The 14,150-nt window shown below is 40.5% G+C and overlaps 1 protein-coding gene and 3 non-coding genes across 4 annotated transcripts in view; all 4 read right to left on the bottom strand.

The window, feature by feature from the left end:
* eif3s10 (eukaryotic translation initiation factor 3, subunit 10 (theta)) overlaps positions 1–14,150 on the bottom strand; it is a 52,222-nt gene that overhangs the window by 16,769 nt on the left and 21,303 nt on the right. The window contains exons 7-13 of the mRNA XM_070876554.1: positions 11,988–12,159; positions 10,403–10,507; positions 5,500–5,598; positions 4,067–4,183; positions 2,169–2,354; positions 1,062–1,409; positions 24–128 (exon numbers count right to left, since the gene is read on the bottom strand). Of these exons, the coding sequence (XP_070732655.1) occupies positions 24–128; positions 1,062–1,409; positions 2,169–2,354; positions 4,067–4,183; positions 5,500–5,598; positions 10,403–10,507; positions 11,988–12,159 (1,132 nt within the window). The remainder of the gene's footprint in view (positions 1–23; positions 129–1,061; positions 1,410–2,168; positions 2,355–4,066; positions 4,184–5,499; positions 5,599–10,402; positions 10,508–11,987; positions 12,160–14,150) is intronic.
* Positions 4,849–4,978, bottom strand: LOC139260659 (small nucleolar RNA SNORA19). The gene has a single exon (XR_011592839.1). It is a non-coding gene; the product is annotated as a small nucleolar RNA SNORA19 (small nucleolar RNA).
* LOC139260657 (small nucleolar RNA SNORA19) lies at positions 5,865–5,997 on the bottom strand. Its single transcript, XR_011592836.1, has one exon. It is a non-coding gene; the product is annotated as a small nucleolar RNA SNORA19 (small nucleolar RNA).
* Positions 11,277–11,413, bottom strand: LOC139260658 (small nucleolar RNA SNORA19). The gene has a single exon (XR_011592838.1). It is a non-coding gene; the product is annotated as a small nucleolar RNA SNORA19 (small nucleolar RNA).

The raw sequence follows: 14,150 nt of genomic DNA, 5'->3' as shown, positions 1-14,150 counted from the left end.
CATCAAATAATCCATCTGCTCACCTTCTTTTCCTGATTTTTCAGACGTTCTTGAAGTTCCTTCTTTTCTTTCTCTAGCTGCTCAACCTGCTTTGCCATTATAAAATCTGGATCCAGTTCTTCAAGATCCTGTGAAAAATTGGTGGGATCATAACAATCACCAAAATATACAGAATAAAATTTGCGTTTGACACCAACTAAACAGAGTAGCCTCTTGCACAAACTGTATAGATTACATTAATCTATTTTTCACTGTACCAGGTGGTTCAAATTCTTGCCCACAACCCCCTTACAGCAATTCCCTGATCTCAACAAAGCAGTGGAGTACAGAAAATAAAGTTACAAAATGCACGTCTTAATAGGTAGTTATATACTGCCTACCAAACCTCCTATCCGACACACAAGTGCAGGCATCCGAAGAAACAGGTTTAAAATTTACATTAGGTGTTGGGAGGTAAATTTATTTACAGGATTAAAATTAGCACATTTGTACTAGGTTTTGGGAAAAGTCTTTAAAAAGTCGCTATCTGCAATTCTTGTTTGCTTCCTAGATTTACGAAATATCATTGGATAGCATCCATTGAAGGCTGAGGGGTGACCTAATAGAGGTCTTTAAAATTATGAAAGATTTTGAGAGTGGATACAGAGAAAATGTTTCCACTTGTGGGGAAGAGCCTAACTAGTGGCCATCAATATAAGATAGTCACCAAGAAATCCAATAGGGAATTCAGAAGAAACTTCTTTACCCAAAGAGTGGTGAGAATGTGGAACTTGCTACCAAAGGGAGTAGTTGAGGCAAATAGTATAGATGCATTTAAGGGGAAGCGAGATAAGCATATGAGTGAGAAGGGAATGGAGGGTTATGCTGATAGATTTAGATGAGGAAGGATGTAGAGGGCTCGAGTGGAGCATAAACACCAGCATTGACTGCTTGGGCCGAATAGCCTGTCTCTGTGCTATATCTATGTAATATTGTTTGCACCCCAAAGAAAGCATTTTACATTTTACAGATAGGGACTAAAAAAAGACTTGGAAGTAAAAGTATGCAGTATTGTATCATACCTCAATATCGATATCTTTAAATGCCTTTGCTCCCAGTTCAGTTTTTTTGATTTGCTCCAGGCGTTCTCGCACATGTTTCCGTTTGATGTTTTCATGCTCTTGCAGGAGGCGCTCTTTCTCCCTCTCCTGGGCTTCTTGGCGCAAACGCTCTTCTTCAGCCTTGCGAACTTTCTGAAGCTCTGCCTCTCTCAATTCCATTTCTTCTTTCTCCCGTTGAACATTCAGGCTTTCCAGACGTTCCTTTCTCTCCTCAATAGTCTGACGACGGGCAAGGATACGCTGGTGTTCCTTCTTGGCATTCTTCAAATAAGCACTGACAGCCTGCTGGTGCTGTTCTTCCTTCTCATTCTAAAGCATTAAATAGTGGAAATGTGAGCAGGGGACCTTAAACCCATGAGTGCAAACATCTTATAAAACAGCAGAAACTCTTGATATTTAAACGTAGGGCTCCCGCATTGCTCAGCTGTTTGAGGTTATAAGCAACTGAGCCACACAGACCAGGAAGGTGCAGGTTCAATTCTCAGTCCAAGCTGAGTTAGCGGATCTTGGCTAAGGCAACTGTAGGGAAGGTAACAAAAGGTTTCTGCATCCATGGGCCATGGAGGGGAGGAAAGCTGATTATCTAATGAGCTCTGCTTGGATTGGAACACAAGAATTAGGAGGAGTAGGCCATATGGCTCTTCGAGCCTGCTCCGCCATTCATTAAAATCGGCCTATCATCGACCTTAACTCCGCTTTCCCACCCGATCCCCATAGCCCTTGATTGCGCATTTCTTTTTAAAAAGACAGCCAGTATCTGCCATTCATGGCAGCCTATTACAATTCTTAAGACTCTGCAAACCAACTAAGGAGAAAGTATGATAATGGATTGTATTATCGACTCACAGGAACACACCCCACTTTCCTTAGCCCAGAAAACATTGTTACAGGTTGGCAATAGTCAAGGTGTAACAATATTCTGTATATGTACAAGTGCTGCTGGATGTTTAACATACAGCTAACCAGCACACAGCACTGCTAAGATTCTTATTGCTTGCCTACTTAGGATCAATAGACCAGTTAGGGCACTGGCTTTCAGGGTTAACTCGTCAAGAAAAAAATACTTACAAGCAAGTGTGTTGGCTTGACAACTTGAATAGCCTTAGCTAATGCAGCAGACATGGCAGTGAGTTGGCTTCTGATCTGCTCTGAGGGCATTGGCTGCAAGTAAGGGCCCACTGGTGAATCTTCTCGCGGAGAATAGTTCAGGTCTGAGCCAAAACTCAAAGTACGAGAAGAATGATCTATGCGAACCTAGAACAAACGTAGACAGTTAACAAAATCAGCAAGTAATATTTCTTTCCCATTTGATTTTTTTGGCGTAACTATTAAAAACAAAGTTACAAAATTAAACTCAAATCAGATATAGAACCAATTTGGAGAAATATCAGATCTAGTGAATGTCTATACTTGAAGAATATATTTACTTGAGTATATTTCACCAGTGTCACAAGAGCCTACATCTTGGTTGAAGCAGGATTCATTTACCAGTAAGGTTACTAGAAAACTTATCGTTTAAAGACAAGTTTACTAGAAATTACTGCCTGCACTCTAATCAGTGGTATAATAAATCTGCCTAATAATAGTATAGCCTCCAATATTCTGTGTAAAATTTTAAAGAAAATGGCCGGGAATTTTCATGGGAATTCTCTCAATCCCCTGTTATTTTCAGCATGAGATCGCAGAACTCATGGAAAACATTAATGGCTAGAAAAGGCCATTTATGTTGATCTTCACTGAAGTTACAGCATGAGAACCCTGCAAAAATTCTCCCCCAGTGTACACAAGTTGCCCATTTGCAACCTCCTTTTGGAACTAATTTAACAAGTACACATTTAAGATTTTAAAATAAAGCTGCTTAGCTTGAAGTCAGACTTTTGATAATGGCCCAGAATTTGCAGTCAGCAGCAAAGCAAAAGGCGTTCGCCGCTGGCTAAAGTAGTAAGCGTTGCACAAATATCTCAATCTCGGTGTCGAGAATTTTGGGTTTTCCAGCGCGTAATTCAAATCAACACAAGTTAATTGGGATTCCCAGCAAAAGAGCTGCTGTGACGTCAACAAGCTGTCTAAGCAGCCAATTAAAAGGCAAAATTCTCAAGAGATAGCGAACCAAGAAAGTGGGTAAGCTCCTTTGATTCTAACGTTTTAAAAATGTTAATGAGAGCAAAACAAAGATTGAGGCTCTCACATTGGGAAAAGGCAAACCTGAAATAAAGATGAACAAACAGTCTTTTTAAGTAATTTTTTTTTAAAGCTTAACATTTTTATTTATTAAAATGGATACATTTGACATTACAAAATTATAGTTAGTTATTCAGGGCCATAACCTGTGTTTAGCAGTCAATACGCTGTTAAAACCCCAGTTATACCTAATCCAAAATGCTCTCACTTTTAATGGGATATTTAACAGTGTAATTAATGGGGAAGAGCCAAAGTTGATCAATTTCCATGATTTGAGAGATTACACTGATTGTCAGCTCTATGGGGAGGGTGGGGTGGGGGAGGGCACAGCGCAGCCTGTGGAGAAGCAGTGAATGACATATCGCAGCTTCAGGATTTCCACATTGGACTGCATGTGCGCTAAATCCTGAAGTTCGTCAATTTCAAAGTCGAAATGATGGCAAATGCTGCCAGTTGTCCAGCAGGACTGCAAATTCCAGGCCATTGCATCAAGAGATCAGAATGGAACACATTGCAACGGGTCTCCACAAATTTCTGATAAAAGTTTGCTGTTCTATCAGCAGTGCAAATTCGCACTCAAAATATATCTGCTTATCAGAGGTTCCACTGAGTCTCTCGTAGGAATAATTTCAGCTGATTGTAAATGATGTGACAATGCTATACCTGTTGCCGACAGGAATTAATATTTAAAACTGATTTATTCAACTTTAACCTGATAACTAAGCTCAGTATAACAGAACTTTGACATCACCGTATAGATCGATACCTGTAGCTGTTGGCATTACCTGCAAATCGCAGTGTCTGGCAGCATCAACAATAGCACGCTCCAGTTGGAAGGGGTCAACAAAGGGCACCAAAGAAGCCAAACGGGTAAACTCTATACTTTGATAAATCTGGGCCACCTGTGCAAATAAAAATGCTACAACATGAATCAGGATTAAATCAAGATCTTCACTCTGCATGCTATCCAGAGACCTGATGCAGATTCATGCCTTTACGAGAGTCTATTTGGTTGTGGCTGCTGACTTTGTCTGCAGTATAAACTAACCAGGTAACCAATGTCTACACCACTTGCTTACTTGCTTATGAACTTAATTTCATGCTATTAAAGTTTTCTTCCAGAAACTGAAAGCTAAAACATCAGAACAAACTAGAACTGATGCTGGAATAATTTTAGGATGCAAGTTGAGATCACTTGCGGAAATGACCAGCACCACTGTGCCTGAGAAAATATCTAAGCCAGACCCAAAATGTGTTAATACTTTACACCAACAAAAATGAATTAGACTGCAAGGCAGCAAGAATATGTATTATAATAATGACTTTTAGAAAATGCTAGGGACTTCAGTTTGGTAAATCTAGCTTTGTTAATGACTACTGTTAATGAATACTGCTCAAGGCAGTACAAGATGGTACCTCAGGTGTATAAATAGTAAAAACAAATAATTCAAAATCAAAAGTTACAGAGACTTATGAAGTATGGAAAACAAAGATGGCATGTTTTCCTATGAATGTTTGGTGCCACAACAAACTGGAGAGATTAGTTCACCTTGTTCAATTCAAACATTTTTGTAAAAAGGAGACTGGCAATAATGGCCATTTGTTTAGCCACTCTGCTAATTAACCTTCAATTTTGCTTTAGCACATCAGAAATATCTTAGCTTTCAAGACAGAAAACAAGATAATGAAATGTGCTTCTAAAAAGGAAAAGTGCTGACAATACTTTACAAAAGTTATAATATACTCATTGTTCTTTGAAGACAGGTAATGTTCACCAGTTTTTAAATAATGTTGAAGTTGGGCAGGGAAAAAGAAAAATAGGGATGAGTATCAAACTCAACTGTGAATAGAAAATGATCAATTCAACCATTTTAGTCTCTGGAACGGTCTCTTGGAGCCAGCAATATTCTAGTCATGCAGCATATGTCCAATTCTTTGAAATTACATTACAGAAGCATATCTTGATTAAGGGCTCCTGAACAGAGAACAAACAGCAGATGAGAATAGGTGCAACATAAAAATACACACAAGGAGCAAGAGAGAATTTTAAGTCACAAACTGAGCAGCAGCTACATTCTGCTGTCCAGATTGGCAGGAATAACCATTTTTGAAATGACAGCAAGACACCAGTTAATTTTGAATCTTGGCCCTTTACATTAAGCTTTTTAATTCTAAAAATAAGCTGAATTCCTAGTGTTCTTCTGAAATATGTACACACCTGTTGAAGGAGTCGAAGGATGGTGTTGTTCTGCAAATGAGGCATATAATGCAGAAGGTCAGGTTCTTTTTCTGACTGATCCCGGACCCAATTGAGAACCTTAAGTATGAGAATAAGAAAGGCAACGTCAAAGGTTTATGTCATGTCAATCCCAGCCAAATTACTACATAAATATAATCTTCAAATAAACACATACATAATACAATTATTGAAACAGAAAAGTATACGAGTTAATCCAATTCCTGGCATTAAAGGACTGACCAATTCTTAGCAGGTACTTATGGACATTCGTATACAAACTAAACATCCATAAAGATGCTGCCTTGTTGCAATATTGGGAACAAATCTTAAGACTGTACTAATCTAAATGTATGGAGGAGACTGGCAGCTATGGCTACATGGTTAGACCATCTGCTAATTAACCTCCAGTTTTGCTTTAGCACATCAGAAATATCACTGCTCTCACAAGAGCAGAGAGCAAGACAATGAAATGTGCTGACAGAGACACTACAAAATCAGGAAGATAGAAACAAGAGTAGACCACTCGGCCCCTCAAGCCTGTTCTGCCGTTCTATTAAATCATACCTCAATTCCATGTACCTGTCTTTCTTCCATATCCCTGGATACCTTTACCTAATACAAACCTATTGATCTCAGTCTTGAAAATTTCAATTGACCCAACATCAACAGTCTTCGAGGGAAGAGTGTTCTAGATTTCTACCACCTTGTGTGGAAAAAGTGCTTCCTGAATTCACTTCTAAAATTAGAATTAGGCCATTAAGATGATGCTCCCTTGTTCTGGATTCCCCTACCAGAGGGAATAGTTTATTTGTATCTACCCAATAGCATTCACTTTATATGTGTGTCACCTTGATTAGATCACACCAACCTTCGAAACACTGGAATAGCTTTTAATTGGACCACAATATGAATAGTATTGGAGCTGAGGGTGGATTCACTCTGGAGCATACACGATGCTGAGAATGACATAAGTGGCACGTGTAGTGAGTTGGTCTTACCGCATGAGAAGGATCCACAGCCAGCTAGGGAATGGAAGACCAGCAGGAAGAGTAGTACAAAGAAGGTAGTGCAGGGGTCCCCTGTGGTCATCCCCCTGCAAAACAGATACACTGTTTTGAGTGCTGTTGAGGGAGATGACTCATTAGGGGAGAGCAACAGCAGCCAAGTTCATGGCTCCGTGGTTGGCTCTGTTGTACAGGAGGGCATAAAAAAAAAGAGTGGGAGAGCGATAGTGATAGGGGATTCAATCATAAGGGGAATAGATAGGCGTTTCTGCGGCCGCAATCGAGAGTCCAGGATGGTATATTGCCTCCCTGGTGCAAGGGTCAAGGATGTCTCGGAGCGGGTGCAGGACATTCTAAAAAGGGAGGGAGAACAGCCAGTTGTCGTGGTGCACGTTGGTACCAATGACATAGGTAAAAAAAGGGATGAGTTCCTACGAAATGAATTTAGGGAGCTAGGAGTTAAATTAAAAAGTAGGACCTCAAAAGTAGTAATCTTGGGATTGCTACCAGTGCCACGTGCTAGTCAGAGTAGGAATCGCAGGATAGCACAGATGAATACGTGGCTTGAGCAGTGGTGCAGCAGGGAGGGATTCAAATTCGTGGGGCATTGGAACAGGTTCTGGGGGAGGTGGGACCAGTACAAACCGGACGGTCTGCACTTGGGCAGGAACGGAACCAATGTCCTAGGGGGAGTGTTTGCTCGTGCTGTTGGTGAGGAGTTAAACTAATATGGCAGGGGGATGGGAACCAATACAGGGAGACAGAGGGAAACAAAATGGAGACAAAAGCAAAAGACAGAAAAGAGATGAGTAAAAGTAGAGGGCAGAGAAACCAAAGGCAAGAAACAAAAAGGACCATTGAATAAAAAAGGGCTGCAGGAGGGGTAAAAACTAAAAATCATGGTTTAAAAACTAGGATGAAAACACTCTACCTAAATGCACGCAGCATTAGAAATAAAGTAAATGAGTTGACGGCACAAATCATTACAAATGGGTATGATTTGGTGGCTATTACAGAGACATGGTTGCAAGGTGGCCAGGACTGGGAATTAAACGTACAGGGGTATCTGACGATTCGGAAAGATTGGCAGGAAGGGAAGGGAGGTGGGGTAGCTCTGTTAATAAGGGATGATATCAGGGCAGTTGTGAGGGATGATATTGGCTCCAATGAACAAAATGTTGAATCATTGTGGGTGGAGATTAGAGATAGTAAGGGGAAAAAGTCACTGGTCGGCGTAGTTTATAGGCCCCAAATAATAACTTCATGGTGGGGCGGGCAATAATCAAGGGAATAATGGAGGCATGTGAAAAAGGAACGGCAGTAGTTATGGGGGATTTTAACCTACATATCGATTGGTCAAATCAAATCGCAGGTGGTAGCCTGGAGGAGGAATTCATACGGGATTGTTTCTTAGAACAGTATGTAACAGAGCCTACAATGGAGCAAGCCATTTTGGATCTAGTCCTGTGTAACGAGACAGGAAAAATAAACGATCTCCTCGTAAAAGATCCTCTCGGAATGAGTGATCACAATATGGTTGAATTTGTAATACAGATTGAGGATGAGGAAGTTGTGTCAGAAACGTGAGTACTATGCTTAAACAAAGGGGACTACAGTGGGATGAGGGCAGAGTTGGCTAAAGTAGACTGGAAACAAGGACTAAACGGTGGCACAATTGAGGAACAGTGGAGGACTTTTAAGGAGCTCTTTCATAATGCACAACAAAAATATATTCCAGTGAAAAAGAAGGGCGGCAAGAGAAGAGATAACCAGCCGTGGATAACCAAGGAAATAAAGGAAAGTATCAAATCAAAGACCAATGCGTATAAGGTGGCCAAGGTTAGTTGGAAACTAGAGGATTGGGAAGATTTTAAGCAACAGCAAAGAATGACTAAAAAAAGCAATAAAAAAAGGGAAGATAGATTACAAAGGTAAACTTGCGCAAAACATAAAAACAGATAGTAAAAGCTTTTACAGATATATAAAATGGAAAAGAGTGAGTAAAGTAAATGTTGGTCCCTTAGAACATGAAAAGGGGGATTTAATAATGGGAAATGTGGAAATGGCTGAGACCTTAAACAATTATTTTGCTTCCGTCTTCACAGTGGAAGACACAAAAACCATGCCAAAAATTGCAGGTCATAGGAATGTGGGAAGGGAGGACCTTGAGATGATCACTATCACTAGGGAGGTAGTGCTGGACAGACTAATGGGATTGAAGGTAGACAAGTCCCCTGGTCCTGATGAAATGCATCCCAGGGTATTAAAAGAGATGACGGAAGTTATAGCAGATGCATTTGTTATAATCTACCAAAATTCTCTGGACGCTGGGGAGGTACCAGCGGATTGGAGAGCAGCTAATGTAACGCCTCTGTTTAAAAAAGGGGGCAGGCAAAAGGCAGGTAACTATAGGCCGGTTAGTTTAACATCTGTAGTGGGGAAAATGCTTGAAACTATCATTAAGGAAGAAATAGCGGGACATCTGGATAGGAATAGTGCAATCAAGCAGACGCAGCATGGATTCATGAAGGGGAAATCATGTTTAACTAACTTACTGGAATTCTTTGAGGATATAACGAGCATGGTGGATAGAGGTGCACCAATGGATGTGGTGTATTTAGATTTCCAATAGGCATTCGATAAGGTGCCACACAAAAGGTTACTGCAGAAGATAAAGGTACGCGGAGTCAGAGGAAATGTATTAGCATGGATAGAGAACTGGCTGGCGAACAGAAAACAGAGAGTCGGGATAAATGGGTCCTTTTCCGGTTGGAAATCAGTGGTTAGTGGTGTGCCACAGGGATCAGTGCTGGGACCACAACTGTTTACAATATACATAGATGACCTAGAGGAGGGGACAGAGTGTAGTGCAACAAAATTTGCAGATGACACCAAGATTAGTGGGAAAGCGGGTTGTGTAGAGGACTCAGAGAGGCTACAAGGAGATTTGGATAGGTTAAGCGAATGGGCTAAGGTTTGGCAGATGGAATACAATGTCGGAAAGTGTGAGGTCATCCACCTTGGGAAAAAAAACAGTAAAAGGGAATATTATTTGAATGGGGAGAAATTACAACATGCTGTGGTGCAGAGGGACCTGGGGGTCCTTGTGCATGAATCCCAAAAGGTTAGTTTGCAGGTGCAGCAGGTAATCAGGAAGGCAAATGGAATGTTGGCCTTCATTGCGAAAGGGATGGAGTACAAAAGCAGGGAGGTGTTGCTGCAACTGTATAAGGTATTGGTAAGGCCGCACCTGGAATACTGCGTGCAGTTTTGGTCACCTTACTTAAGGAAGGATATACTAGCTTTGGAAGGGGTACAGAGACGATTCACTAGGCTGATTCGAGAAATGAGGGGGTTAACTTATGATATAGATTGAGTAGACTGGGTCTTTACTCCTTGGAGTTCAGAAGGATGAGGGGTGATCTTATAGAAACATTTAAAATCATGAAAGGGATAGACAAGATAGAGGGAGAGAGGTTGTTTCCATTGGTGGGGGAGATTAGAACTAGGGGGCACAGCCTCAAAATATAGAGGAGCCAATTTAAAACCGAGTTGAGAAAGAATTTCTTCTCCCAGAGGGTTGTGAATCTGTGGAATTCTCTGCCCAAGGAAGCAGTTGAGGCTGGCTCATTGAATGTTTTCAAGTCAAAGATAGATAGATTTTTAACCAATAAGGGAATTAAGGGTTACGGGGAGAGGGCGGGTAAGTGGAGCTGAGTCCACGACCAGATCAGCCATGATCTTATTGAATGGCGGAGCAGGCTCAAGGGGCTAAATGGCCTACTCCTGTTCCTAATTCTTATGTTAATAGTACATCTTAAGACTTTCCACTGATCCCTGAACATTTCAAATACAGAATATAAGCCAAATGTTATTACCTTAGTAACACGCCCACAAAGCTTGAGCGGGTGGAATTCCATTTCTAACCAGTTATAGACCTCCTTCACTTCGGGTACTGCGTACTGCATCACATTGAACCTAACCTGTTTTTTATATATATATATATATAAAAAGAAATAGGCTTAGAAAAGATACTGAAATTCTAAATGATCATTCTCAAAGCATTGGTAAACAGTCGCTAAGCATAATTTATCTACAAGGTCCATTAAAAAAAGGCAGAATGTGTCAAAGGTTCAGCCTTAATTGGAGCCTGGACAATTTCGCTGACAGATGGAGACATTTCTTATGCATTCCCACTTTGCTATGGTTCACCACACCATATAGATACTGAAGGACTCCCTTATGCCAAGATCTCAAAAGATACTTCATTCAACTGTGATAAATCGAGGCTTCATCGGATTTTGTTCAAGTTGCACAGAATTTCACTAGCCGTGTAATAGGAATGCCAAATCCTAAAAACTTTCAAGCAGATCGCTGCTAAATACAGAGTAACTGCCAGCACTGCCCGAATATTCTTCACAGATATTTCATCTTAAAAATTTAATTTAATTGGATTCCGTGAAACTGATCGTAAGGATCGTGGTCAGCAGAGATAATGGATATGAATTGTTAGGAGACAGTCATACATACACAGTGGGTTTTTTCTGCCAGATATTGAAGAATATCTTGCTGTCAAAATCAGACACAATTCAAATAAAATGGATTATCTTAAGAGGTTATTTAATTTTTGGAAATAATTCATTGCGGAGACAATTACCTGTCTAATTACTACATTAATGACCTCTTCATTTGGAATTTAGTATAGCTGGCCTGCTTAGTTTTATAAACCGTTACATTTCCCTGCATGATCCGTTTTGTCTGAAGGTGACTGGCAGCAGTGGCTACATCTGAACCAGCCACGCTGCTAATTAACCCTCAACTCTTATTCTGGCATGTAAGAAATATCACAAATCTCACTAAGATTGAGAATGAGATAATGAAACATGCCAAATTACAATACGTTGCGTTCTTCCGCTATGGCAAATCTGCACAATAGTTTACCCTTTTCAGCTTGGGTGAAAATGTTTTTTAAAAAAACTTATAAAACTGGCAAACAAACAGCATTCTACATAATGAAGGAATTTCTACCATTACGTAAAAAGGCGGTCTTCAAAAAGGACCTGAAATCCAACAAGACTGATACAAGAGCTTAACTAAAAAATTCCCCCGCAATTTAATTACTAATATTTTTACATGAGAATAATACACCCGGGTAGTGTAATGGTTATGCTACTCGACTAGTAATCCAAAGAATGCACGTTCAAATCTCACTCTGCCAGTCTGAGAATTTAACCAGTTTAAAAAAAAAATCTGGAAAAAAACGATCACAAAGCTATCGGATTGTCGCAAAAACCTAACTGTGTCCTTCCGGGAAGGAAACCTAGTCTTTACCTGGTCATGCCACACCAATGGTGCAATGTTAGTCTTGCCAGTGCCATACACCCTGAATAAATGAAAAAAAGACTTGGAAAAATTAAGGTTTGCTCTAGTGGGATGACAATTTGGGCACACTAAAAATTATACCATGTCATTAATCAGACTTTGTCGAGTTGGAGGTGACTGCAATCCCAACAGTGTGGCCAGCCGTCTGTGCTTCTCGACGATAATACCATCCATGTCCAGCAATCGGGCAATGTCTGTTCTTTCAGGAGTAATAGGAATTGATAAAGTAGCCAAAAGCACTCTAGTAGACATCCTGTAAATATAGTAAATAAAAAGGATGAAACGAAACCAGAGCCCTCTTGCTACATTATTACAAAACATGCATTTAATGTGACCATTGAAACACTTAATGACTAGCAGTACACATTTTTTTTAAAAATAGGATTTTAACTACAAATCTAGTCTATGGGGAAACTAGATGTGACTGTGAAATACTTCAGCATAAATTGATGTTCACACATGTACTGCAGTTACCATTCTACATAGCAGCAGTATTGACTTTTAATATACTCAATGTACCATCAGGTTGTGGTTCTGTATTACAACTAGGAGCTAGCCTGCATTTTTAAATAAATAGCAAATTAATCAAATACTGTTATTGCAATGAGCAAGATTTCTTTATCCCTTACTAGCAAAAAATCTATCAAATTTAAAAACTCTTCCCAATCTGAAAGACCTACCATCTTATATTCAAAATTAGCCAGGATCAACCTCAACATTATATCAATCAATACCATTAAATACATTCCAACCTGCATCCATTTTGGCTGCTTTAAATAACTTTTTTTTAAAAAAAGGAATGAATTTAAAAGAATTACATTTCCAAAAGACCAAAGGTTAGAATATTTTAAAAATTAACTTTTCTCTCTCCACCTCTCATTCTCCTCTGTGCCCCATATTGAAAAGGTTGCTTAGAATGCCTGTGCAAATATGCATTTAAAAAAAAACAGAAAAATCTAATTCTAACAAACAATAATGCTATAGTACTAAAGCATTGTTAACAGAAAAGTGAAAAGAAACCAGTAACCTATTTGCATTTCAGAAGTTAACTTTTTTGAGAAGGGACTAGTTAACATGTCAGATTTCCTAGTGCAGAAAATGGTTTTAATGATGCAGATGAATTCATTTGTGCTGTAAAATGGTACAGTTTGGTTATAAAGACGTCAATTAAATAGAGCAGCTTCGGTAATGAACAAGCAGCCTGCTGCAAATTTACATGCCATAAAAATAAAATTTGCACCACTAACCTAAGAAGCCAAGGCAGCGAAGAGCAGTGGCAGTTGGGGAGGAGCGGCGAGGCCTACGAAAGGCCCAGCGGCAGCGAGGAACAGTGGCAGTCGGGGAGGAGCGGCGAGGCCTATAAAAGGCCCAGCGGCAGCGAGGAGCTAGCTGTAGCTGCAGTGGGGTCAAAAGTAAGAAAGAAGTAAAAAGTCATCGAAGTGTGATGTCACAGCCAAGAGGGCAAGTGATTGGCTGGTTGATTGGTGAGTAGTTTTCTTTTTCTTTAAGTTTTTTCTTTTCTTAGCAGTAAAAAACCTTGTCACTGTTGCCAAATTAAGTAATTTAAAGGTTAAGTCATGGCAGCAGAGCCCAAACTCGTGTCATGCTCCTCCTGTGCTATATGGGAAGTAAGGGACGCTCCCAGTGTCCCTGACTACTGTGTGCGCAGGAAGTGTATCCAGCTGTAGCTCATGACAGACCGCATTTCGGCACTGGAGCTGCGCATGGATTCACTCTGGAGCATCCGCGATGCTGACGATGTCGTGAATAGCACGTTTAGTGAGTTGGTCACACCACAGGTAAAGGTTACACAGGCAGATATGGAATGGGTGACCATCAGGAAGAGCAGTGGAAGGAAGGTAGTGCAGGGGTCCCCCGCGATCATCTCACTCCAAAACAGATATACCACCTTGGGTACTGTTGGGGGAGATGGCCAATCAGGGGAAGGCAGCAGCAGCCAAGTTCATGGCACCATGGGTGGCTCTGCTGCACAGAAGGGCAGGAAAAAGAATGGGAGAGCTCTAGCAGTAGGGGATTCTATTATAAGGGGAATAGATAGGCGTTTCTGCGGCCACAATCGAGACTCCAGGATGGTATGTTGCCTCCCTGGTGCAAGGGTCAAGGATGTCTCGGAGCGTCTGGAGGGGGTGAACAGCCAGTTGTCGTGGTGCATATAGGTACCAACGATATAGGTAAAAAAGCGGGATGAGGTCCAACAAGCTGAATTTAGGGAGTCAGGAGTTA

The sequence above is a fragment of the Pristiophorus japonicus genome, chromosome 3 (assembly GCF_044704955.1).
Source record: "Pristiophorus japonicus isolate sPriJap1 chromosome 3, sPriJap1.hap1, whole genome shotgun sequence".
NCBI classification, from domain to species: Eukaryota; Metazoa; Chordata; class Chondrichthyes; family Pristiophoridae; genus Pristiophorus; species Pristiophorus japonicus.
Note: the sequence above shows the minus strand (reverse complement) of the source record. Positions and strands in the feature narration are given on the sequence as shown.